At 38.7% G+C, this 27280-nt stretch overlaps 1 protein-coding gene across 2 annotated transcripts; it reads left to right on the top strand.

Annotated features, from left to right (window-relative positions):
- The first annotated feature begins 2959 nt into the window (after positions 1–2959).
- On the top strand, positions 2960–27280 carry GK (glycerol kinase). 2 transcript variants are annotated; one of them, XM_053455068.1, is made up of 20 exons: positions 2960–3667; positions 7595–7668; positions 9118–9224; positions 9706–9783; positions 12234–12313; positions 13076–13213; positions 14143–14252; positions 15268–15334; positions 17019–17054; positions 17596–17663; positions 18463–18505; positions 19616–19696; positions 19915–19993; positions 20086–20182; positions 20937–21021; positions 21648–21768; positions 22351–22494; positions 22625–22711; positions 24915–25001; positions 26652–27280. In XM_053455068.1, the coding sequence occupies exons 1-20, from the start codon at positions 3590–3592 to the stop codon at positions 26663–26665; spliced, it is 1674 nt and encodes a 557-aa protein (XP_053311043.1). In that variant the 5' UTR covers positions 2960–3589; the 3' UTR covers positions 26666–27280. The 2 variants fall into 2 exon arrangements, with proteins under 2 accessions (XP_053311043.1, XP_053311044.1); XM_053455069.1 differs by lacking the exon at positions 24915–25001 and having other exon boundaries at positions 3362–3667.

The raw sequence follows: 27280 nt of genomic DNA, 5'->3' as shown, positions 1-27280 counted from the left end.
ACCTGATGGATTTAACGTACCGTATTTATCGGCATATAATACGCACCCCCATTTTAACAAGGAAATTTGAGTAAGAAAAAATAATTTTAACTTGGAAGCTATGAACTTAATGTTGGAATAATATTTATTACATTATAACATTTATTATAACATTTATACCGCTTATAAGGCAAATATGAAAGAAAAAGCACCTCTTTGAACAAAAAAACTGAACAAAAAAAACTTCATCAGAATCACTGCTATCTGGGAAACCACACACACACACACACACACACACACAGTAAGACACACTCAGACACACGCTAAGACACACACAGTAAGACACACACACTCAGACACACTCACACTCAGACACACACGCTAAGACACACACAGTAAGACACACACAAACTCAGACACACACACAGTAAGACACACTCACTCAGACACACACACAGTAAGACACACACAGTAAGACACACACACTCAGACACTAAGACACACACTCAGACACACACTTAGACACAGACACAAACACAAACACACTCAGAGACACACAAACACACTCAGACACACACTCCCTAACCCCCCTTCTCAGGATCTCCCCTCTCCCTCCCTAACCTCCCTTCTCAGGATCTCCTCTCATTCCCTAACCCCCCTTCTCAGGATCTCCCCTCTCCCTCCCTAACACCCCCCCCCGGTCACTTACCTTCAAGTCCTGTGTTGGAAGCGTGAGGCGTTTGTCTCGGGTGCCGGCGCTTCACTGCTGAGCGCCGGCGTCTGACGTCATATGCCGGCGCCCAGCGTGAAGCGCCGGCACCCGAGACAAACGCCTCACGCTTCCGACACAGGAGTTGAAGCGCTGAGGCAGGCGGCGCTGAGGCAGGCAGGCAGGCGGCGGCGGCGCTGAGTTGCGGACCCACGGCACCCAGGCAACCACCGTAAGTTACGCCGAGGCAGTGGCGGACAGCTAGCACACAGTGCAGACAGGTTTGAGGAAGACGGGGTTAAGAGAGAGACCCTTCTGCCATAACCACAACTTAAGCACATAGCCCCCTCCACACCTCACCACTCTCTCCAAGCCTGTGCCTACCTCCAAACACCAAAGATCCGTGCTGATGACTTTAAGATGAAACCCGTCCTGGCTGAACATCCAGAAGGGTCCTGCTCTATAACGCTATGCTTAACAACCACACCCCCATTTTGTACAACAAAACAGGAAATAACTCCAAAACTGATTCTTCCTCTTAAATAAAGCAGGCTAAAATGGCTAACACCTGAAGCCGATGCGTAGAACCCCTTGGGATTAGGCGATACCACCTTTCCTGCTCATCCTCCTTCTTAGGAATCACCAGCCTTAGCTGCCCTGTCCAATAAACTTTTCCAGTGACAAAAAGCAGAATATATCAACTTATTCACCCTTCCATATTTTGTCCATTACCTTTTGTTTTAAACGGGCTCCCAACAGGCCCTTGTAGCATACCTACTGTATATTTCCTCTTTGGCAAAATACAAGTGTTTTGAATCTTTTCCCTTCCCTATTGCCCTCTCCGCCATGGTATTTGAGCTCCCAGGCCCTTGCGTAGCTACTGCACTCTTACGTTCCATAACTGCTAAATTTCCCGGGCTTCGGGTGCTAGACTCCGAATATAGGCCGCACCACCACTTTAAAGACTTAAAGTGGGGGGAAAAGTGCAGCCTATATTCGGGCAAATACAGTATGTGTATATTACTGAAAACCAAAAGTAACCCACAGATTAATCCACACTTGTCCTAAAACAGAAGAAAGATACACATCGTATTATTAAGAGAATCAAGCTTGGCCATGGTATAATCTAAAACTATACGATACCGCCTTGTATGTGTAGTTGTGGTTCCATGAAGCAATTTACTAAATGGAGAGTTCTGATTTCAACTCAACTTCACTGTGCATTATGAAGGGGGCAGCAACAATAACCTGCAGCATGATGTTGGCCCTGTATAATGTATAGTCAAATCAGTGAGATCTATAGAGGCTCATCACACATCTAATTATACATTGAGTCATTTAAATCCAAAACCGATTACAGGTCACATGAGGTTGTAAGGGACATGAACTAAAACGTATATATACCACATATAAAAGCATTAATAAATAAAAACACAACACACCGTATTTGGATGAATCAGGCCGTAGACTTTTATTTAGTTTACCATTTAAACAAATAACTTTCAACTGTAACTTATATAACTTTGTAACCAATGTAACATAAATAAACCAAGCCCTTGGCACAAGCCCAGAGCACCAGACTAAATTCATCTAAACTTGCCAACTGCCCTAAAAGCCAAAAACTGTATATACATAATATAGGGTGGGTGGGAGGGCGCATCTTCATTAACTCTTCCATGGAGTCTTTGGCTTACCAACCTCGCTACTGCTCACCAGACTCAAGGTCAGTGCAGATAGCTTGGCGGTTCGCCAGGTAAGTAGATGAGCCCCACAAAACGCTTCTATTTATAGTTAAGTTTCCCGCCAATAGCGCAGCGCGAGACACCTAAAAACGCAGCAAAGCGCTAGCGCAAATCACACAAACTAGCTTACGTAAACTCTATTTTTTATATATAACTCCTGACCTTTTGATGACCTATCTAGCCTATACTATCTACAATGCTTTGACCTTTATTTGCCCCCACAACCTCATGGCACCCTGCCTTGTGGATGCAGGCTTTATCATTACATGGCAAACCAGGATGGTGACCCCCTGATAGTATCACCCTTTCTCGTGTAGATACCGTGTTACTAATCCGGGACACGATGAAGAAGCCCCCAGAGAAGACCGGTTAGAAGGTTGGGGAATCAGGAATAATGTACCGTCATTTTTCTACGGGGTTAGAGAATCAGATTTCAGTTAAGCTTTTGAGTAAAGAGCCCTCCCTGAGCCTTCCACCTGTTACTCAGAAACCGGTCTGCCAAGTCTGCAGTGCCAATGACCTTGTTGTCCGGCATTTCTTCTCGGACATGAGCCTCAGGTACGCGGTCGCAACGCTCCCCGAGCTCGGCATGTGATCATCACGGGAGCGTGTCCTTATGATACCGGTGACGCTTCTTACTCACTATCACGCGTGTTAACTCACTCGGCGCCAGAAATCGCTACTAAAACCGGAAATAAAAACAAAAAGCACGTCTTATCAGAGAATCCGACAGAACGAGGCATATTCCCCATACTTTTAATAAGAGTGTAATACAGCAATTCCCGGCAGAAAATGAATATTGCATTTCATCGGGCTGCAAGCGGTAGGAGTTGCACTAACACGTAATGCACGCGTTATATAGAAAAGGCACCTGGCGTTATAATAGTAAACCTGCGCGGTCACGATTAATGGGAAAAAAAAACCGGCTTCGGAGTCGCGGAGTGACGTAACCGGATTCCAAAAGGCGGGGCTAGGAATGTTGGCGAGTCGGAAGCAAGTTGACCGCCTTGCCCTCCTCGCACACCCCCGGACTCTGATTGGCTGGGAGGGTACGGCTCCCCTTTGGCGTCACGGTTGGTGTGGCATGGCTCTGTGTGAGCCGGTATAATCGGGCAGCGTGCGCTGGAGCTGCACATCCCTGCTAACAACTACAAGCAGCATGGCCGCGTCCAACAGACTCATACTGGGACCCCTGGTGGGAGCTATAGATCAGGGCACAGGATCCACACGGTTTCTGGTGAGAGATGATGATGATGATGATGATGAAAGAGGAGGTGGTGGCCATTCCACCAAAGGACACTCTGCTATGGCAGAGGGCATTACAGACAATGAACCAGCATCCTCAATCACTGCATGTGTAAATGTATATGGGATGGGTAGGACTGTATGTAGGCCATGGCTGGATTCTGTATATCTCTGTATACATGCCCATCACGGGGTATTGTATACATTTGTAAATCTATAAGATAATCGTATCCTGTCCTCTTTCACTGTCTTGTTTGACATATGTTTTTATGGTAGCAAAAAAAAACTCCTATCACAAAAATGAAAGTTCCAGCTGTTTGCAAATAATTGGTCATTTAGTTACAATGACATCATATAGAGACATATTTATATATTATTCCAAGTCTTGTATTATGTACCAGTACTGTGTCAACTGTGTTGCTCTTCCAGCATTACCCATATGCCTTTAAAAAAAAAAGTTTGGCTAATTGAACAAGTTTGCCCCATACTGGAAGCCTCTTATAGCAACATAGGTAATGTACCATGCTAAATACTAGAAGTGAGAAAACCTTAGAGATTTAATATTTTTTTTTCACCCCTAAATACTCAACACCTCATCTCCTGGTTACACGTTTAGCTTTTTGCTTTTTAAACATCCGGCAAGCGAGAATTATTGATTCTCATAGCCATTAATGAGTGTTTGCTCCTACTGTGCAGCCAAGAGTGCTGCCAGATTGTAAAAGATCAAGTGGCACTCGTGATTATCCAAACATCCAGACTAAAAAAAACCCCAAACATTAGGGACGCAATCCTTTTATTTTGGTTGAACGATTTTTACCCTTGATCAATGATACTTTACAGGGGATTTAAAATGTTTAAAAACTTGGAGACAGAGAGAAAAGAAGATTGCTGAGAAATAGAATATAGCTAAATTGTTTAAACAATCGTCACATACAACCTGGGCTTTAAAATGTACATTTGAATTGTTTATAGAAAAAAAGATTTTATATATATATATATATATATATATATATATATATAATATTTATAATATTTATTAGTGTGTGTGTGTGTTATAGGGCATCCCATCTCCAGGTGGAAAATAATTCTTATCTCCTGTCCACTTTGTTGGATGATGTGTCTGAGTATCTGTGACCTTGACCAAAACCTTCTCAATGTCTTCTTTTTAGTTGACTTAAAGACACTTCCAGATGTTATGTGACTATCATTTTATTGCATAAAAATATGTATCAATGTAAAATCTATTGGAAACACATTACATTGAATTACGAGGAGGGGACCAATTCCACATGGCACGACATAACAAAATCGTGTGACAACATGAACTTTATATGGGCTGAAGTTCAAGCTACTATTATTACTGAATATGTTGTTTTCTTGTGCATAACATTTGTTTAGGTTAATGATCTTCGCTGCCAGACTCAGGTGGTAAACTCAGGTGGCATCAATCCACGCTATTTGCGTGGATTATTTTATTCGTCTGGCATAGAATGGAAAAGGTTAAATCAGATACGTCTGTGTACTTGTATTGGAACAAAACTGGAACACCAAGGAGAAGCAAAATAATGTTCTTGCTAATTATAGTGCCAGAAGAGTGCTAGGTGATAACCCGTTGCTTGCCGTCAGTTAAGAATCAGTTCTATTTTTTTATTTTTTGACACAGGCTAATTACAGTTACAAAAATGTAAATGTAAATGATGTACTCATATTCAGGTGTTGCTTTAGACTATGGTAAAGCATTTTCTTTGATCTGAACTTTGACCTGCTGACACTTATATAAGTGTTGGAATTCCAAGGTTGAACTAGTTGTTTATTATCACCATGTGTACGTTGTGGTTTCCAATAGGTGTTGACAAGGCTCGTAAACAGTATTTATTTCATTTTAGCTTACTGGGTGAATTTTTTGGGGGAAATCAGAGGGGTTATGTTTAAACAGCATATATGAAGTATTGATTAGATGAACAGTGTAGTTGGAAGACAGGTCAATGAAGTGGCCTCAATACACATCTCTGATCAGCTTCGTATATCTGGAAGTAATTCTACCTCCGGATCTCCTCAAGTATATTGGCAGCACTTACGGGAAGCTCCTTAGTGGCTAGTGATCATGAGACTCAGTCGTGGTTTTTAACCTTGAAGTGTATATAATAATATTCAGGTTAATATAATTTATGTCTGTGCGAAAGCAGTTTATTCCAAACGGAATGAGTAAATCATGACACCTGCTGACATCTAGGATACATTCTTCCCCTGGAAAACAATTAAGAAAAAAAAAAAATATAAAATCATTTTCTAGTTTCTTTGAAATCTCCCAACAAAGTACAGCGATAGGTACGCTAATCACATAAATGGTTAAATTTGGCGACCCAGTTGATCACAGCTCATACAACAATTATTTATTAATAATCAAAAATATAATATTGTATTGGTCATATACAGATAGACATAAAGATTTTCTCAATGGCTCATTAGGCATTGGACACATTACTAGTGGCCGACAGTGGATAATGTTGCAGAAAGCTGTAAAAGATCCTTAAAGCCATCAGTGCATTTCTATTGAGTGTCCCCTTTGTTCATTTTCTTTTTTTAATCGCATATTTCTCCCACAGTCTGCGATCTGGGCTCCCAGCCAATAACCATTTCTTGTTATTGACCCTCACCAACTCAGGAGCAAGTGTCTGAGCTTTTTAAATGATCTGCAGAGTTTATTATAATTGAACCATAATCTTGACATAAGTGACACAAAGCAAAATTGTATAAATTATTTTATTAGTGTTTAAAAGTAAGACTTTTCTTATTTAAGTCCTCCTATGACTGCTTATCCTAAAACCTAGGAGTAGCCACAGTCAATTACGTTTATCCTGGCAAAACAGTGTTCATCTTATCTCCCATTGGCTAGAACGGTAGTGCTACTGAGCATGTGCAAGATGTACTGATGAATGCTCCCTGCTTCCACTAGAGGCAATAGGGGGAGGAGTTAGATGACATAAAAGTCTCGCTTTCTAGCTCCAATAACTATAGAATGCCAGCAGTGATTTGCAAGCAGCAATATGCATTTGAATCAGTGGAAAATGGACATCAATTAGCATTCAAATACATTTATTTATTGAAGCCACCTATAGCTTGTGCTTGTTGTCGATCAATGAAATTGTTTTGGAGCCGTTTGGTTCAGATGGACCTTTGCATTTGGCAAAGCCAGAATTTTATTCTGTGTGTTCTTATACACGCACACTCCAGGCAATACTATACCTCTGGTACAGATGGGGTGGAAAAACTAGCTTAAACTGCCAGGGTTATATATATTTACAAAGTACCTACCCTTCTTAAAAGACCCCATGTTAAAAAGAACTTTGTCCCTTTCGCTCGCATAATCATGGTTTCAACAACGCCGACCCAAAGTCACGTACTCTCCTGTCATGTCTAACGTCTGAAAGAAAACAGAACATTATGAACCTCCATGATCTGCAGCGGTCCAGAACAGAATGTACAGAGGGCATAAAATCTCTATTTATATTCTTTTGCATATACCATTTTTTATTTATGAAGCTACGCACCAGTTTGTATTGATTAATTTCATTGCACCTGGATCCTCGCGTACATCTGCCACTTAGCATGGATGGGAATGGAGACCTGTTCTAGGTGATCAGTAGTGGAGTCAGGAAACAGAAGAAGATTGGATTAAGTGCTCTAAACTTCACATCCCTTACCCAGAAAATAAGTTCTATATCTGAGGTCTGTCACAGACCTGAAAATAAAAGCATCCACAAGCTAAACAGATTCACATAATATAATCTGTGAATCAAGCATCCTAGTGCATTTTTCTATTTTACATTTCATTAAACATCTTTCTCCTTCTTCTGTAATAAAACATGAATTGGGAACGGGAAGATGTTTCGCAAAACTGAACTTTTTTGTTTTTCAGGTTTTCAATGCAAAAACAGCAGAGTTACTGAGTCATCATCAAGTGGAGATCAAACAAAAGTTCCCAAAAGAAGGGTAAGTACGGTACTTATCTACTTAAGACTTTTGTAACTCAATATGGCACCGAGAACAAGAGCCCGGTTACCTTTGAATACACTTGTCCAGAAATCATTTTTAGATTGACTTGATTAATATTCTGGCGGAAGTGCAACCATCCTTTAAATATTTTACTGCAGAAAGGTCACAATGTGAAATACGATTATTATTAATAATAAATTGAGGATAAATAAAATGCTTCTTCAAAACGTGATACAACAGTTTTGGAGATATTTGTAATACACAACTTAAGCCTGTTGTGAAATGCATTATGCTGTGGGGATTTTATGAACTTGCCTAAACCTCCTTTTATTTCCTGTTTTATACATGACCACACATTTCCATTTAATCACCGCTAGTTATCCCCCTCCCTATGTATACAACTCAAGAAGGATTTACTCCATTCCCTACATTTCACAATTATAAGTGGTATGTAATTGTCAGGAGTTGTTACTGGTTCCAGGAGTTGCCCCTTCTCTGCTCCTCACAGAAGTCAAGAAGAAGATGGTGCCACCTGTAGGTATTACTACCCCTGAAAAAAGGCCTGAAAGTGGCAGGGAGTAGGGGTTTGGCCCAAATGCCCAGTAACTTCATCAGACAGTTTCCAGATATGGGTATTCTGGTGTAATTTAAATAAATCTATTTTACCTGTGTGTCAGGAATGCAAACAGTGTCCCCACATAAAAATATCAAGCAGCTGATTGGGCCCCACCAATGGTTTGAGAGGACATGGTTGATCGAGACAGATTTCTCTCAAATGTTCATCATCGTAATGGGAGAAATCAGCATTTAAGCACTTTGACATGGAGTTGTGCCCACTCAATGGTGTTGCTGAGCGTGCCTAAAAACCTTCAGCCGCCTTCGAGGGAGTGCATCTGAACTGTAGATGCTGAAAACACTCAAGCTTTATGACTGATCTTTAGACTTGCAGCAATGAAATTCATATCGTCCAAGAACAAGATGTAAAAATGCCTGGCGCGCCTGTCATTAACATACAAACTGGAGTGATATATAACAATTATATGACAGCTGCCTTTAGCTGACTCCTTTTTTGTAACCTTTCCTGAGCGTTGTCTTTATTACTCACATTTGACAGCACCTACCGACTTAATATTATTATACTTCAGGCCATAGTTCTGATTGAAAATTCATCTTCAATAGGTGCTTATGCCCAACAAAAAAATGTATTGATGGTTTTTGTCGTAATCATTTTCCAATAGCTTTAAGATAACGTTTTTCTACATTATTGCCATTTGGTAATTTATAGCATAGATTTGCTGTGCTGTACCCAAAGAAGCAATGAGGCAGTTGCTTGCCAAGGTATGGAGCTTGCTTGAAAACATTTGAAGATCTCTTTCTATAGATTTATATATGTCAATTATGGTTATGTGTTTCCAAATAATGAAGGTGGTTAATCTCGTTGTGTAGGTGGGTCGAGCAAGACCCAAAGGAGATTTTGCAGTCTGTTTATGAATGTGTGGAGAAGACATGTGAGAAGCTTAGCCAACTGACCATTGATATCACCAATATTAAAGGTATCCAAGTTTTTCTTTTCCTATTTGTTTCGCTTAGGTCAAAATTGAAATTCTATCATTCTACAACTCTTCCCATCTATTGGTTTTATTCAGTAGAGAGGTTTATTCCCTAGCCCTTGGCCTTCCTTGCAAGATAAGCATTCAAGGAGTAGTACCCTCAAGTGTGAGAAGAAGCATGGTGGATGGAAAGTATATGTTTTGGCGAATAATCTCTTACTAAAAAAAGTTAAAAGCCCAAGTGAAGGATAATTACTATGTGAGTTGAATAAATGTATGGCTTCTGTAAATTGTGTTATGGGTACCTTGGGCGGCAGTGTGATGAATTTGTACTGCAGGGTAAAGCAGAACGTCAGCCTTTAATGCTGCTTTTAAAAGTCCACGCCAGGATTTGCACTAAGCAGTGAAATGTCTATAGGTGAAACTATAGAAACTTTTGCAATAATTCATTCCTATTAACTTGTTTGTACTTGTTTAATTTTAGCAATTGGAGTCAGCAATCAAAGAGAAACAACAGTTGTGTGGGACAAGACCACCGGGGAGCCTTTATACAATGCCATTGGTGAGTGCAGACTCCCTTTCTTCATGAATTCTCTATTTCTAAATGCTCAGGAACGCGGACTTCTATGGCTGGACCTCTGTGAGTTGTTGACGTGCACGTACAGCATCATTTAGTGCAACAATACTAGGATAATGCAACAGTATGAAGCAGAAGTAAACCACAAAACGTGTCAATCTGTTTCAAGAGTGACCCAGGGCAAGGGTTGCCAAAACTTTTTTTTCTCTCCCTATTGCATCACTTTAATGAGTATAGTATTTGAGCAAGGTCTGTAGTGCACGTTTACTTAAGTGTTGCAATAAATGAACTATTCGTATTGAGTTAATACTTTTCTAATAATCGCAGTCAGGCAAAACCGGGAAAATAAAATAAACACTTAAGCAATATGCAAATTGAATTCCGAACTCAGACAGCATCTGTGCCAATGGGGGTGGTTGTTGGAGAAGAAAAAAAATATATATTTATGGTGATCTATCTTTTTACCCCCTCATCTGGCTTTTCTAAACTGCCTGGTGTCTTTTTAAATTGATACCCTGTAATTGTTTAACTTAGTATCTTTGAGCGAGCCAAATGCTGAACCGCCCTTTAAAAGAGATCAGAAACACAAGTTGTCTGCCACTGCAGCAAAACAAAGTGCAAAGGTTTTCATTCATCGGAGTAAATTATCAACTTGTTGTTTTTACATCCTTCACCTGGAAAGTGAGCTATTAATGTCTGGATTAACCATAATATTTGAGCACGCGACTCCTATTTAAACTTTCAAAACAACCCAAGTTGGAAACTTTGAGAAATATATTAATATTATTGTATAAAGATTATATATTTGGCGCCATAGAACCAAACTCAGTGGGCAATGACTGGAGCTCTTGGCACCTGGGGAGGATATCTGTGCTAAGATATGTCTAGTACTCCATATAACGCAGGGATTTGCATTATGACGTGGCAATCACGTTGCGTTTCAAGACTTTTCTAAAAAGGCCCGTTTGCACCAGGGCATAAAAGACCTATTGAAAGGAGATACTCACTCCATTTGGCCATTGATATTGTATAGTAAAGTCACAGAGTTGAACATACCCCATAGAATATAGAGTTATAATGTTTAAGCTACTCGACCCAGTAGTAATATTTTAAGGACGAGGTTAAACATTAAGGACCACATGCATTAATTCAACAGAGAAAAACTTCTTTGGGTATGTTGCCCATATTTATTACAATGTATCTTTAATTAAATCATCTGCAATTAATTGGATTGTAGCTGTGTCTGATCTCACTACTCCATATGGAATTCTTTAAAGATTTTTAAAACGATGGGTCCCAAGAGCGTCATCTAAAATCACTATACAAAGCATTAATTGCTTTGCTGTCATTCTAATTTATCGGGGTAATGAGGGCCAAGTATCAAAGGAGAAGATTTGGGCAAGCAGAACTGTATAATATATTGATACTTATTCCAATCACGTAGCCTTTCCTTTATAACCTCAACCTACTGCATAGATATATAAATATGCACACAGCACATTAATCTTTGTATGATGGAGTTGTAGTTAATAGCGTCTGACTTATTAATAACAGGTAGGTAGTGACCGCCTTTGTGGTAGACATTTCATTAAGCGTCCTATTAGTACCACTCACGTCCACAAACCTTGTCGCAGACAGTCTAACCCTGTTGATGAGTGTCAGATGATTACTCTGGTATTCCCGAAACTGAGCTTGGCTGCAAGAGATAAGGCCCTGACGCAGTCGCTGATGGCCATTTAGGAGGATGTGGTCATATCTCATGCATAGTTAAATTGGTGAAATCACTTTTATGAAATATTCCCAACCCTACATTATGGAGAGCCATCTCAGCCCTTCCAAGCTCAAGGTTTGGATATTGTTGTTGTTGATTTTTACTCTCCCTTACTGCAATAGCGCTACAGAATCTGCTAAATGTAACAATGTAATTCTTGCAGGAACAGCTTCGTAGTCCATAGTGGAGGCCAAGGACAGAGTCTCAGATCTTACCTCCTCTTCCTCATGTGTCGTGTTTGTGCCAGCTAGAGGCAAATCTGGTCTAGGGGTCAGAAATTGTGACATAACTGGTCCTGTCACCTGTCAGACCCCAAATAATTATAATAAACATTAACACAGATCTATTTTTTATTTTATTAAAAAGAAAGGATAGATGAGTTCTTGAGGACTAAAAATTCTATGACAGCCTGAATCACGAAGAGAGTCATAGCCCACAATTGTGACCCAATACAAGTACCTTCACATGCATTCTTCAACCTGTATGGGGAGAGGGGGATTCATGAGGATAGACAATGTGCAATGTAGAATGTAATAACCACATGCATTTTATTAAACAGATAAAATGAGCACAGTCCTTCTTAACAGAATAAAATGCAATCCAATGTAAATGCCTGGATTTCTGTTCTTACCTTTGTTTTCTTTTCAATCCACTTTTCTGTCAGTTTGGCTTGACCTGAGAACACAGTCAACTGTTGAGAGGCTGTTAAAGAGAATTCCAGGGAAGAACAAGAATGTCTTCAAGGTAAAATGAACTGCCAGATTTTCCTCTGTGAAAATATACTAAACATGGCCTCAAGTATATATAGCATGATTGCATTTGCACAGACTGGTACCAGTCCAGTGTGGTGGACTATTCTGTACATGTCCGATCAACCAGCAGCAGCAGACATTGCAATGATAGAACATTTATGTTTTATGTATTTAATGCCCTTCTTGCCAGTGGAAGCCAATATAATAACAATTTAAAATCTGCGTTTGTCGGGACCCTAAGCAGCCACCTTAGGCTTGCTGTTTGATCTTCTTAATGTCAATCTGTGTTAAGAGAGATAATGCATTTCTAGATCTTTGGCTCTGAACCATACTTTATCTATCACTCATCTCTCATAAAAGCAGAGTAGTACTGTATGTCACAATCTTTCGCTAGGTTATATGGTTTGTTTTTTAATGTCCAATGTCCGTCTTTGCTTAAGTTATGTATGTTGCTGCTGGGATATTATTCAACCTCCTTCCTTTCAAGCCACCTAAAGTTTAATGATGCAAGAAGACACTTAGCTCATCTAGTTTTTTCTGTTTTGGTATATGCTGTATGCCATTAATAGCCATTTGGTCCATTGTGGTGTCTTCATGATAACTGAATATCACATGCAAAAACCCTTTAGATCAACTGAGAAACATACAGAGTAACAGAAATACCTATAACATTTTTAAATATTTTAAAAAGTAACTTCTATACATGTGTAATATTACATTTATATATATTTTTATTATTATTATTTAAATTAAGAGCCGTACTGGACTCCCCCTCAGCACTTATTTCAGTGCGGTGAAGCTCCGGTGGCTGCTGGACAATGTTGAAGAAATTAGGCAAGCGGTTGCAGAAGGAAGAGCCATGTTTGGAACCGTAGACTCCTGGATTATTTGGGTAAGTTTGTTCTACGCCAACACTGTTTCTTTTGTTTTAATGATGTACGGTCTGTGGTGAAGTTCTGATGCAAGTGGGTCTTTATTTTAGATTCATTTCTTGTACTAGAATTCTGCCCCTGGTATATACTGCGGGCAAAGCAGTTGCCTCGTAAGAATGAGAAAATGAGTAAACATCACAGTTGTACCTCTGGGTACATATCCTTGCTTTTTATGCATAGCCATTAACCATTCCACTAATGTTTACGAACTTGGCGAGAATGCTAGATAGCTCCTGTTGCGAAACAGGCCTGGACTGCCCAGAGGGTACACTAGGCAAAGCACTACCAAAAGTCCTGCTTGTGTGACCCATTAAGCACTTTCTAGCTGTTGTATGTCTAGGAATGTATCTAAAGGCCAAGTTTATTCAGTGGCCGGGCATGTGCACATGGTTAATCGCAAACTAGCCTGAAATAGTCTTCAGCAGTGACACATTGTGCTTTCTCAACCAGTAACTATAGCCAATTTCTTGGTCCCATACAAAACGTTTTTCTTGACGAGTGTAAAATACAGTGCTATATACAGTAATTTAGGTTAGCACTGGAAGAGCCTGGTTTGCTTTCCTTTTGTTCCAATAAACCTATTATTCGCAGACCTGGATCTCATGACATTTGTTGTTGTCAGTAGTGTGATATTTTGGGCGACTTTTCCTGCTTCCGCTCCACACTGAGCTGATTAAATCCATTCCTCTATAGACTCTCGTTAGTCAGAGTGTCCTGCTGGCTGATTAAGCCAATGTATTGTCTACCACAAGGCAATATGATAAGAAAATGGTTGTCTAGTAGACTGGGTTGGTACAAAAGAGCTAGACCTCTAACGTCCAATAATTTACTTTAAAAAAAACTGCATCTTTCTAAACCTCTCATTCAGTATTTGTTTTATTTTATTTAGAGCCTGACTGGAGGGAAGAATGGAGGTGTTCACTGTACAGATGTTACCAATGCTAGCAGAACTATGCTGTTCAACATTCACACCCTTGAATGGGACACAGAACTGTGCCAGTAAGTTTCACTTTATTCACTATTGTGGGCACGCATGTAATTTCCTGTACTCATGGGACAGAAATTGCATCAAGGGAAGTGAGTGATTTGCGATGTGACCGCTGACGCCGAAATGTCTCTTCCCGTGTTCCTTCTGCTTCTTACCCACCCAGGGCTAGTAAAGGGACGCATTAAATGCTGGGTCCTACATGTTTTTGATAGCTGATCAAATGCCAAAACACAATAGCGTGCACATTTAGTCTGTGAAGAAAATGCTAAACTACTCCTTTTTTGCATTTGCACTTGAATGGTGAATATACATGATCATTTATAGGCTAGGCATAATAAAAAGACATTTATTTGGAATAATAATATTAATGAAATTACTTTTTTGGATCCATTTATACATACTTTGCCCCCCTTTAAGAGGACTGCAAGAATCCCACCGAGTAAATAATAGACTCTCTTGTTTCATAATCTTGACACTGGTGCTGTTTGCTCTGTTTTAGTTCATCTGTATTTATTGAAATGTATGTTCGCTTTTGCCGTACTTAAATTGTCCGCCTTTGGCAATGCTTAGTATGTAAGCTCACGATATAGAAAGTGTTATTTCAAACCAAAGGCTAGCAGCTTCTTTTGCTACATTCACTTGGCCAACGCAAATAGGCTCACCTCTTCTGGTACATAAAGGCTTCAAATAGTAACGTGGACGTTTGAGAGTGATCTGGAATGCTGGCGTCTCTAACAAAAGAGCTTTAGGTATGGTAATGCTGAGGCTTTGTGTATGTGTCCTGCCATGTGAAATGTCCACATTAATCCGTAGCATTGTAAGGTTAACAAATAATCATTACTTTTTTTTTTTTTTTTTTTTTTTTTTAATGGGGCCATGATGGAGTGTTTATTGTAGCATATTATATAATATATATATATATATATATATATATATATACTTTGCTATAATAATTTATCAGTTAAACAAATAAAATTTGTTTATTATTATTAATAATAATATCATCATTATTATTATTATTATTAGGTTTTTTGACATACCAATGGATTTGCTTCCCAAAGTGAGGAGCTCTTCTGAAATCTACGGACTTATGGTAAGGCATCTTTCGGGGAAACATACGCACTCTTACACCGTACTAGATTTGAGTCTTTCGTATTCTTAATTGGTATATTGAAATAACCTGACACTCTAACAGGCGAAAGTTAAATAAGGAGAACATCGGATGTGATCACAATTTGCTCATTTTAATGAAAAAAGTAATTTTTATAAAAATAATAAAACTATTTAACAAAAGGCGCAGTGCATTTCTTTGCATGCTGCTTAAACTCACCATAGCTGTGACTTTTGCAAAAGTAACTGTTCCCATTCTGTGCTGATGATTTTTAGTCCTAATAATATTTGTAAAGCAGATATGGCATTGTTTGAAATCTTATTCATATGTTGTATTTTTAATGCTTTATGATCTTTGTATCCTCCTAGCCGCTAGGATATGTCCACCACTGTTGTAAAAAGTATTTGTGGGCTGCGCATCATATTGCATGTCAAATATGTTTAGAACACGGGGCGCATTTGCCAGCCAGCACAAATGTCAGGAATATAGATAATAAAAAGCCAGGCCCTTCTATAAGTGTGAAGACCATATTTTACATAGTCTTCTACGGAAAATGGCATCTTTATCGCTGTGGTCAAACTTCTGTCCTCTGCTGAGATTTTGCCTTTCTTGGGTGTGGGGACGAGCGTCTGAACGCAGTAGACGCCTGCCATGCTTACAATATTTCTACCGGTTGCTATATAACAAGCATGCACTCATCATGTCATAATTGCATTGTACATATGTTCTGAGGGCTGTCCGGGCCGACCCCATGCCTCTATCTAACACACCTACCATTACATATTTTAATCTATTTATGGGTGTGTAGGTCTCCAAACTGATTAAATGCCGCACGTCAGAGACGCAGATACATTATCATATGAATGCAATAGACAAACGGAGGTTTTAGTCTACTGCTGTTCCTATGGTGAGAGAACATGGCTAAAACAAGCAGAACAAGCAATTAAACTAAAATTAAGGCTACACTAACTGACAAGATTCGTTTTATTTGGGGATCTGCCAATTTGTGATAAAGTTCCCTGTTCAGGAAATTTTCTATGTACCTATGGTGTGGCTACAGTTCTTGTTGAGTAATTTCAGCCAGCTGCGACTTGCCGAGCAGTCTGCTTTTCCGTAGCAGATGACGCAAACCCCATTCATTTGGAATTGAACGTTTGTCTCTACCCTCTTTTTTTTTTTTTTTTTTGGCTTACATAGAAAATGAGTCCTAGCCTGGTGAGTAACGGCTTTTATTGGGCTCTTCACCAGTCACTGTTTCATGCACTTGACATCATTTCCAGTTACCAAAAGTACACTTTGTATAACAGTATGAAGTGCTTGGATTTTAGCATTTAATTTTTATATAAATAAGCATGTCGGTTTCAAGTTATTTTAGTCCACAAAAATATAACTGGAAATGTGTTTGCCTGCTTTCTTTGCTGTCTCACAAAAGGTTTGTTTGCGCACGGTAGCACCACAAAGTGTGTTTGGCACATGAAAGAGCTGAGTGTTGTGCCTTATTGCTACAAGCATTGTTTCTGCTCGATTGCTTGTTATCGGTTCCGATCTTGGCAGACTTTTTTTTTCTTTATCAAACAAATATGCAATGGAGACAGTCAGGTTAAGAATAAAAATAATGGTTATGCCATATGCTTGACTTCTTCCGTTTTTGTTCTTCGTTTTTTAGAAATCCGGAGCATTGACTGGAGTACCGATATCCGGGGTGAGTGTGGTGTCTTACTACCAAGTGGTAGTGAGTAGTGTTCCCCATAGGGTATGGCAGCCTCATGGAAACTGTTAAACAAGGGCTTTTTGAAGAAATAAATAAAAAAATAAAAAAAACATTCAGGGAAACTTTGAATTATGGCGCCTGTACAGTGCGTGATTGTTTTTCACATTTGTTTTATATTGTAATATGCTTACTTAAGTGCTAGACTTACAGGGTTTGTAGGCAGTGATCCCTGATATATTGCCTGGTAGAATGCCACATATCATGGGATAACTAGATGTAATGGGTATATTCCTGGTCACTAGTATTTATCAGAAGCATTTTTGGAGAAATCATTGCTCAGTATTTGTCAATAATGAAAATGGTCCTTTGAACAGAGGAATGTTTGTTGATTTGCCCTCTAGGTTTATGAAGGTCTCCTTCATTTTGTTGTAATAAGTCAAAGGAGTTTCCAGCAAATGCATATACAGTATGTGATAAATATCAACCATATATGTCTTTAATACTGATCGTATGATTTAATGTTTGCCTGTAGTGTTTGGGAGATCAATCTGCTGCCTTAGTAGGACAAATGTGTTTCCGAGATGGGCAAGCTAAAAATACGTAAGTAAACTTATCTTTTAACCTTATTACACTGTTGATTATCTCTTTTTTTTCCCATGGCATCTTCAGTATGAAGGGTAAGATAATTTGAGACCTCTCTTGTAAAACATTGGTCTACAGTGAACTAAAAGTTAAAAAGCTTAACCCCTGTGTCAAGTCAAGACCAGACCTTGAAAGCCCTATAAAGAAGGAAACCAACGGGGTCACAATTAAAAGAATTACGAGAGTGCTTCTAATATTCTGGACACCAAATGTACGTGTTCTAAGCATTAGCAGCATACCCGTATGTGTCGTACTATGCGGCGCTTTGAATTAATATTTTTAATTCTTTCTCTGTATTTCAATTGTAGCTGTAAAATTATGTAGATATGTGCTTTTGGTAAAAAAACAAAACATAACAGATCCATATCTGAGTTCTATTCTAAAGCACCACATCAACTCTCTCCACCTAATGTATCGGTTTGTCTTAGTCTGTCAATTCTCGTCTCGTCATACCCCTGGAATATATGTATTGTATTAAGCGCTGCGTAAACTGTTGGCGCTATATAAATAAAAGATAATAATAATTAATAAAAGTTTCTAAACCAATCCCCTTAATCTAAGGTAAATCGGCTGCATATCTCAGTTAAATGTTTGGCTGAAAACCAAGAGACAGTAATCCAAACAAAGTTTGATTCACTATTACTAGAAAAACAAAATAAATGGTTATGGCTTCTCCGAAAAAGTCAAAAAGTACCCTAAATAACATTTGTTCTTGGAAAAGTTTCAGTGTGTATAAATAATATTTGCTTTTCTACAGATATGGTACAGGTTGTTTCTTGCTGTGCAACACCGGTTCAAAGGTAAGTGTCTGAAAGCAGTGATAATGTGTTGTGGTGTCTACATAAATTTGCTCTCCGCAATCCAGGGGTATTGTTATTCATCTTGGTCCAAATAGCACAATACAGTCCAGTTGTTAATGCATTCTAAATCCCATGACAAGAATTTGGCTAAGCTTTCTTTGTTCATAACATCTCTCCCCATTTCTCTTAAACCACCCCACATTGCTTACCCAAATGGGAACCCATTACCTTCATACTTCTACAAAGATCATGAACACTGCTTTAACACATCAAAAGGTGCATAAACCTTATTGCTTACTAAGAACAATACCTTTTAATATATTATTACAGTATTTAATAAACTATTAATTCCACATTCCCGTTTGAGTCCCCAAGATTGTTTTGCAAAACACATTCATTCTAATTGACGGTAGCCACCAGCTGCAGACACCAGCAATGGTCATAAGCTTCGCTAGAAACCCCATCTTTCTATAGCTTACTTGTTGCTCTAGATCACCTCTACATAATTGTTACTATGCAAGAACAAGACCGAAAACCTTTCCTGGCCCAACGGATAACAAATGTGATGGGGGAGAAGTGTCCTAAACATGTGGCAGACGGCCTGGTCTGTTCTACTTTCTCAACCCCTGGCTTGTGATCAGTCTCTCCATCTCTGCCATGCCCTGCACTTAGGGCTCTTAAACATTTGTCCGCCAAAAACACAGGGGGTGGCTGCTAGTGGTCTCAGGCAAGCATAGTCCAGTTGTAGCTAAATCTCTGCAAATAACTCAATTTCTTTTATGTAATGTGCAAATAACCAAGTGTTATATTGAAAAGTGTGTGTGTGTGTGTACAGCCCTGTATTAAACTGTGTGTGATATTCTATGGCCTAGCATAATAAGTTCCATGACTGTTTGAAGTGGATATCTTCAGATCTGCTGAGTATTAAATTTAGGACAACATAGGCCCAGTCGATGCCTTATTTATTTGTGTAAAGTGTTTTTGGTGACATATTCTTTGTAACTTTATTAGCAATCTACTGGACAGCCTAGATGGATATAGCATGTCTCTGAATTCTAAAGTACAATGTGTTGAAAGCAGCACTTACATTTATATATTGTTATTTTGCAGCCTGTCTTGTCCGAACATGGCCTTCTTACAACTGTGGCGTATAAGCTCGGTCGAGACAAGCCTGCTTGCTATGCACTTGAAGTAAGTTTCTACCAACAAATCAAAATGTTTCCTGTGCTGCAAGATATGTCCTTTCTTGTATTTTACAGTACAGTAGAAACTCGCATAGAAGTTTTGTTGAGAATAAAGAATATATATTTATATAATGTATATAGTTTCACATAAACAGAACACAATAAAGTGTGGGCATGCCAGTGCTTCTTACTGGGCATTTTGAAACTCTTGCGTGTGGTTTACAGGGATCTGTGGCCATCGCAGGAGCTGTAGTGCGCTGGTTGAGAGACAACCTTGGTATTGTGAAGACTACTGAGGAAGTGGGTAGGTGCCGGTTATTATATGTCGTATCTGTTGCTCGGATTCAAACCTCCATGTGTACGAACGCAACTGATCACGTTTGTTATTTATTTTAGAAAAACTTGCTGCTGATGCAGGGACATCATATGGCTGCTACTTTGTTCCTGCATTTTCAGGGTTATATGCACCTTACTGGGAACCCAGTGCCAGAGGGTAAGCAGATTTCCTTTTAATCTAGGGAAACAAACGTATAGCCCCGTTTTTCCTCCTCCTGCATTTAAGGGTGCAGAGTGCAACCACAAAAAGAACATAAGTCTGACTGGTAGCCCAAAGAGTAGATCAGGGATGCGTTAAGTTGGGTGCCACAGATGAGAAGGGAGAGAAAGCTATACGGGCTGCAGTGATGATGGGAGCGAGTGTGTGTATGTGTAAGTTCATGGTGTTAGAGTGAGCCTGTTACTGTATGGCAGTAAAATGTGCTTGTGTGAGCATATAGTGTAAACATGTGTTAAGAGATGTTGGCACATGTGTATGTCAGGATATTTAAGCATGCGTATGGTGTAAGTACGAGTAAACATGTTAGCATGAATGTTTGGTTAGATGTGGTTAAGTGGATGTCTTCCAGCATATGGTGTTAGAGTGTGTATTAGTGTATGGTGCTGTCTTGAGTGTGTTAGTGTAAGCATGTATGGGTGTGTTTGAGCATATGGTGTTTGTGCCAGGGTGAGCCTAGCGCTAGTGGTGCAAGTAGAGGAGGGAGGAAGCTCTTAAAAGTATTGTTAGAGCAAGTTTGCATGTTTAGTATGTGTGTGTTTTAGCTGGGAGAACTGTTAATGTGTCACAATGCACATTCTTCATTGTCTAAATTTAAGATATATGTTTCAGGCTGTACGTTTTAATAATTATATACTGTACATAGTATACACACACAGATACATCAGTCTGATTGTTGTTTTCTTCCTTATAGCATCATCTGTGGTCTCACTCAGTTTACTAACAAGAACCATATTGCCTTTGCTGCTCTCGAGGCAGTCTGTTTCCAAACCAGAGAGGTATGCTGAAAACAAATCACTGCCGTATTGTTTGTAGACAATTTTTATGAATCAGTATATTAAAAGCAGTGTCCTGATGTGTGTAGTGTTACCTATATCATATAAAAATCTTAATCTTTCTCTGACACCGCTCCTCATCTGCTGCTCCACTATGCCAATCACTCCACTGGTACTGATACCCTCCAGAATCAAATCCTGACCCTTAGCTACTCTGCACCCCTATATCTCTACCCTCCTATCTAAATACAACCCTAACTTCCCTCTACCACTGCTATATTTGTGATTTCACATGTGCTGTACCTTTTGTGGAAATCCCTTCCCTGTTCCGTCGGACACCCTCAAATGCAACTTTCAAAAGCTCTCTGAAAAGCCACCTTTTTTGAGAAGCGTACAACCAAGTGACTTTTTCAGGACATAATAGTACATAGGGCAGGAAGAACTAAAAGGATGTGTAATCAATAAACTAGAAAACACACACACGCTGTCCTAGTCTCTGTTGTCTGCGAAACACAGCTGGACAGGATACAGGTGTCTGGGAGATCGGTGTTCCAGTAGCCTTATATACAGATATTTCCAAGGAAGAAATATATTACTTCATCCTTAACAATGTTCTTGCTTTATTGCAGATTCTAGATGCCATGAATAAAGACTGCGGCATCCCTCTTAGCCAACTTCAGGTTGATGGGGGTATGACCAACAATAAGATTCTCATGCAATTACAGGCTGATATCCTGTGCATTCCAGTAGGTAAGGGTGTTCATGCTCTTTATTCTTACTCACTAGACCAACGTTGCCCAGCCTTGCAATGCGGAACGCCGCTCACTATTCAGAGATATCGGTTTGAGTGCCGAGCTTTATTAAATCAGTGATGTAATAAGATGGAACCTCCTACTATGTCATTCAGACTGCTGGTAGCGTGTACATGATTGGATGACTTGCTTCATTGTGTTTATGATCAGGCCTGGCCAAAATGTTCTTAGGAGGATGCTAGTGCCACAAGGCTTGTGGGATTCATTGGCGAGTTCTCAAGTCTTAGAGGATGGGTTAGACACACAATCATTAAGTCATACAGCTCAAGTAAGCAATCTCTTTAAAAAACCACATACTATTCCAACATAGACACCATACCTGCCTTCTCTCAGAATACATCCTCAATATGTTTTCCTTTGTACCAAGTTGTGGGTAACAGAATGAGCAGTGAACATTTTGTTTAAATAAAATGCAATTTTCATTGACGATGTATTCATTAAAAAGCCACAGATGTAAACTGTGCAGATACTCAGATTAAAGCGACAGATGAGTAACATTTAATATATTTGTTTCAACAAGTGAAACCTTCAATGCCTGAAACAACAGCGCTTGGAGCTGCTATGGCTGCAGGGGCAGCGGAAGGCGTTGGCGTCTGGAGCCTGAACCCAGGAGATCTTACGGCAGTGACTTGTGAACGATTTGAGCCACAGATCAATCCCGAGGGTAAAAAGAAAGTTGCATTAGAACTATAGGACATTCTGATATATATCTATATGCATATATATAAATATTCCACTATACATTGTCCATACCCTGTGTTATAAAAAATGTTTTTAACTCTTTCATTATCCAGAAAGTGAATTTCGCTATGCCAGATGGAAAAAAGCTGTGGTGAAGTCAATGGGTTGGGAAACCTCTGAGCCTTCTTCCAACGGGAATGGTAACTTTATTTACCTTATTGTGTGTATGTTGGATGAGTTAAGCATGCATGGAAACCATATGTACTTCAGTCATCAAATGTTTTTGAAGATGCATGATACATGTCAACGTTTGTGATAGTGGGTGTATAAGAATGCAGACACCAGTTATTATGTGAAAAGGGGTGTATGATCCAAACGCCTTGTGTCTTATTTGGGATTAAATTATACTTTATTCCAAAAGCTATATGATGAATATACTGCAGCACTCTATTAAAGACAATCTTCTTTTGACGTTACTTAAATGGCAAATTAAAACACAGCATAACTGTATGTGCTGCTATGATACAGCAATGTATTCTGCTTATTTTTTGTTTTTGATCCAGAAGGATTATTAAGCACTCTTTCCACGTATGAGCTGTTGTACACTTAAGACAATTTGTATGCTACTTAAAATAATCTTCCTTACATTTATATATAATTAGAATATTTCTAAGACAAAACTCTAAAAGTAGAGCAATCACCGTTGGAACCAATTGAATTGAACTTCTCCTAGTGCACGTGGTTCAATGTATTTAATATATTTTGCAGTCTACCTGTTTCTGTAAAGTGTTTCTAGTCCCATCAGTGGGCACTGCTATAGCAGTGGGGGTGATACTCTGTTTCAGTGAATGTGAAGTCATTGACCATGTCATCAACGGATTAGTGTCCAGTTGCAGAGAGAATATGGCAATGGATTGAAAATCAGATGATAGCATTCACTTGCTATGATTTGGAAACATATTTTTACCCAATGTATGTCGTTTTTGTTCTAGTATGCTTACATACATTCTTAAAAAAAAATCTAAATTCCCACTTTTAAAACCATGAACTTAGTCTTGCCTGTCTTTCCTCTTCTCTTTGCATGTTCAGAGTGGGTGTAAATTTTGTTACCGGTTTTGTGCTTTCTGCCCTGAAACTAATCTGAATAAGATTAATGTGCTGGAGCTTTGCTTTTTTTTTAATCTCAATGTAATTGTTCATAATAAATTATGTTATAATTGTTTATAAAATCAAAGCTGAAATGATGCCAACTAAATCTATTCTCCTAATCGCATATAGATGACAAATATGAAACATCCAAGACTGTACTTTTTCTTTAGGCCTATCTATTACTCTTTAAAAATATATATAAAAATACAAAAAACCTGTATATCAAATGAATCTGTAGAAAATGTAGTGGCTTATTATGATCTAGAACTTACGTCTGCTGCGGGACCAATTGCCCTGTTGCTCCACTGCGAGATCTCCCTTCTAAATGGCCTTTCATACTATAGATTCTTAGCATGCAATAACCATGGAAGAATGGTAGTTCTCCAATTTGTGTCATTCTAGGCCCCCATCTGTAGTGTAATATGTTTTCAGAAACACATTTATTTATACTAAAGTAAGAAATTTAATTAAACATTCAAAGCTTGCAACACCACCAGCCTCCAGGTGGCGCTAGACAGAGCTGCAGCTCCGTAGCTATATTCTTGGATGTTTCAGTTTATCATTTAGGATCTTGTGGCATAATATATATAATTATACGTGTTTCCATTGTTTTGTTTACAGGGAGGGCTGGCAATTTTTAGACAATCCTTGTGCTTCTATGGCTTTGTGGGGGTCATTATGGTGGGGTGAACTGGGGAGCTGGTGGTCTTTGTGCTTGGGGACATGGCCAAATCGCATGCTTTTGCAAAAGGTACACACCCAGGACAGCATTAAAGGTATTAATGCGCTGCATAAATCATGTGTTGAAGGTCCCTAAATCTGAGTGTAAATCTGGCCTTACAAAAGAACCAGTTGCATATAGCAAACCTTATCTGTCAGTCAATGCTGTTAATTATTTATATTCAGTCGTGTGACTGAGGAGCATATAAAGGAGGCAGTTGGGGTGCAAATGGTTTCTTTCTTACTCTAGACAGTCTTGTAATATATAACGAAGTGCAAATAAAATGCATAAAAAAGAAACTATTCTGGTAACAGCCTGTATTTTTGCACCCTCTTGCCAGCCCTCTCCTGACTATTCAACACTCCTTTGTTTTGCTTACGTACATCAGTTTTCACAATACTCGTAATTGTCTTTAATCCTGCTAATAATTTGTTTTGATTTTTTCACCTAGATATTCAAATTTTTCTTTTATGTATATTTTTCTCGCCCTCCCTTTTGTCTTGCCTCACCGGAATCCCCACGGATGGCTACAGGTGACAGTAGTATCTTCACTAGTTTGCCCCTGGGCCTATATATAGTGGCTAGCATGGTAATGTTAATCGGAGCAAAGTATATTGCAGGTCAGTTACTATTTTCATTAGATTCTATGACAAGGGCACACTGCTTTTTAATAAACTGCTTTGATTTCAGTCTCTTCTATAGCTGGCAGATCTGCATCTATATATATATATATATATATATATATATATATATATATATATATATATATATATATATATATATAAAATTAAACCCCCTACATGTCTCCTTTTCAGTAGCTTTTACATTTGTCCTAACCCATTATAAAGTGTGTGTATGAATATGTATGATTGTATATATATACGTGCACACCTTTGGATAACATAACGTATCTAATATATGAACACCAAATAAAATATTGTTCACATAGTGGTAATACCAATTTTTTTGCCACATGAGGGCGCTGCAACACCTTGCAGAGTGCAGTAAGCCCCCTGGCATACTGTGATGCAGATACTGTATGTGGTTTAGTCCTTTATGATGGTATGGTGCTGGATAATAATACAATCAGGATTGCCAAATGCCCTTCACGTTCAACAAACTACACATTCTACAAGTCAAACATGCCAATTACTGTAGTCTGCGGTGGCTAATTACTAATTAAGCCAAATCATTAAAAATTGAAACCTAATCTACTTTTTTTCGTTTCTGAAACTTGCTGTGAACTTAAATGTAGCGCTGTGAAGCATAATATTGTTGAGATAAGTCCCTGTCTCCATATATGCTATTTCGTATGATGTTTTTTGGGGGCATGTTCCGGCTGTGATAGTCTCACACTGCTGCAGTGTGTCTGCTATGGTACTTATCACATTAATGGAATGAGTTAATGTCTAGCATTATATGATGCTTCATATTTTAATGCTTGATTTGTTCGGGGAAGATTGGTCTCACTTGGTATTGGGTGTTGGTGATGTGTTCTTTTGGATTATATGTCTGTATTTACTTCCTTAATAAATGTATATCTTTTGTTTTACAAAGCATAGACTAGAGACTGAAAATTATAGTCTTTACACAGGAGGTCCTGACGTTGAAGGTAGCAATCTTTTCAGAGTATTGGGATTAAAACCCCAATGAACCATTGAAAGCGTGTATGATGGCATCGACATTTGCCACTTTCAAGGCCAGGACTGGACCCTTGGAGGGATCTTTAAATGTAGACCAGTATTTTCTGCTGTGTGCACCGTAATATTAAGATTTAGTGGGTTTTAATTTAACTAACTCAAGGCGTACTCTGACACTCAAGTGTTAACGAGAAGTTTGATTTCAAACTCAGAACACTTGGATTTGAAGAACAAAAGCACACATAGAAAATACACAAAGCAATTGCACTTCTCTTAAAGTAGACTTGTCGTTTTCACAAATCCTACTTCTCCTTTTACATATGTTTATGGATCAAAACATTTTTATATAGCCACCTTATCTGTATGTTGTGGATAAAAGCCACCTGGACTCCTTGTCGCTGTTTGCACACCATTACGCCTCAATCCCGGGCCAGTCGCTCGATATTGGCAACATATAGACTTTTTAATGATGGTAAAATCTGCGTGGGTCTACTTCAAGGGCAAAGTAATAGACGTTGATGTCTTTTGATATAAATTCAATCTCGCATTTTATAGGTCATCATTCATAAAGCTTTGTGTATGTGCATAATGGGATCTGGAATTGCTAACTTGTTTTTGTTATTTCTTTAGGTCCTCATAAATAGCTGCTGGGTTATTTCTTTTAATCGTTTAATGGTTCTTTGGCATTATTGGATTTGTCTGTACGAAGAAGGGATTTAGTGCCTGCATTGGCACGCGAAACCCGACTACAACAAGACTGTATGGAGCCCATATCCATTTGCACTCTGTGGAAAAGAAGGGAATTCTACCCGCCATTATTGTCACAAGATGTCTTACAAGGATTGATTTGCACATGAACATTCTTAATCCGATCCTAAGAATAATTTGGCATTTTTGGACATGTGTACATATTTTTGAATACAATGCAATTTCTTGAATGATGATGATTTACATTTCTTGTTAAATTGATACAAAACAAATTATAAGTGAATTTTGGTAAAACATGGAAAAGTTGTAATTTTATTTTCAGGCACTAATTTTAAATGAATATAATATATTTAAAAAAAAACATAGGAAACATTTTGTGCCACCTTTACCTAAATGGCCAATTCTCAGTTGTTTCCTTGTTTGTTTTTTGTAGGCTTTGGGATACTTGATAGTGTAGAGTATAAAATAGGGTTAAAACACGCACATAACATTGTAGTTTCTTTAGCTAAACTGTTTTTCTGTAATCTTATGAATAAATTAGTATTAATATT

Source organism: Spea bombifrons, chromosome 2 (genome assembly GCF_027358695.1).
Source record: "Spea bombifrons isolate aSpeBom1 chromosome 2, aSpeBom1.2.pri, whole genome shotgun sequence".
NCBI lineage: Eukaryota > Metazoa > Chordata > Amphibia > Anura > Pelobatidae > Spea > Spea bombifrons.
The sequence above is the reverse complement of the archived record's forward strand: the minus strand, read 5'-3'. Positions and strand labels throughout refer to the sequence as shown.

What these genes read in the sequence shown, in the direction of transcription:
- GK (XM_053455068.1), top strand. Translation starts at nt 3,590, where the DNA reads ATGGCCGCGTCCAACAGACTCATACTGGGACCCCTGGTGGGAGCTATA. An exon ending in CTGAAATCTACGGACTTATG is followed by an intron (nt 15,335 to 17,018) that starts GTAAGGCATCTT and finishes TTCGTTTTTTAG; the next exon opens with AAATCCGGAGCATTGACTGG. An exon ending in GCCTTCTTCCAACGGGAATG is followed by an intron (nt 22,712 to 24,914) that starts GTAACTTTATTT and finishes GGATGGCTACAG; the next exon opens with GTGACAGTAGTATCTTCACT.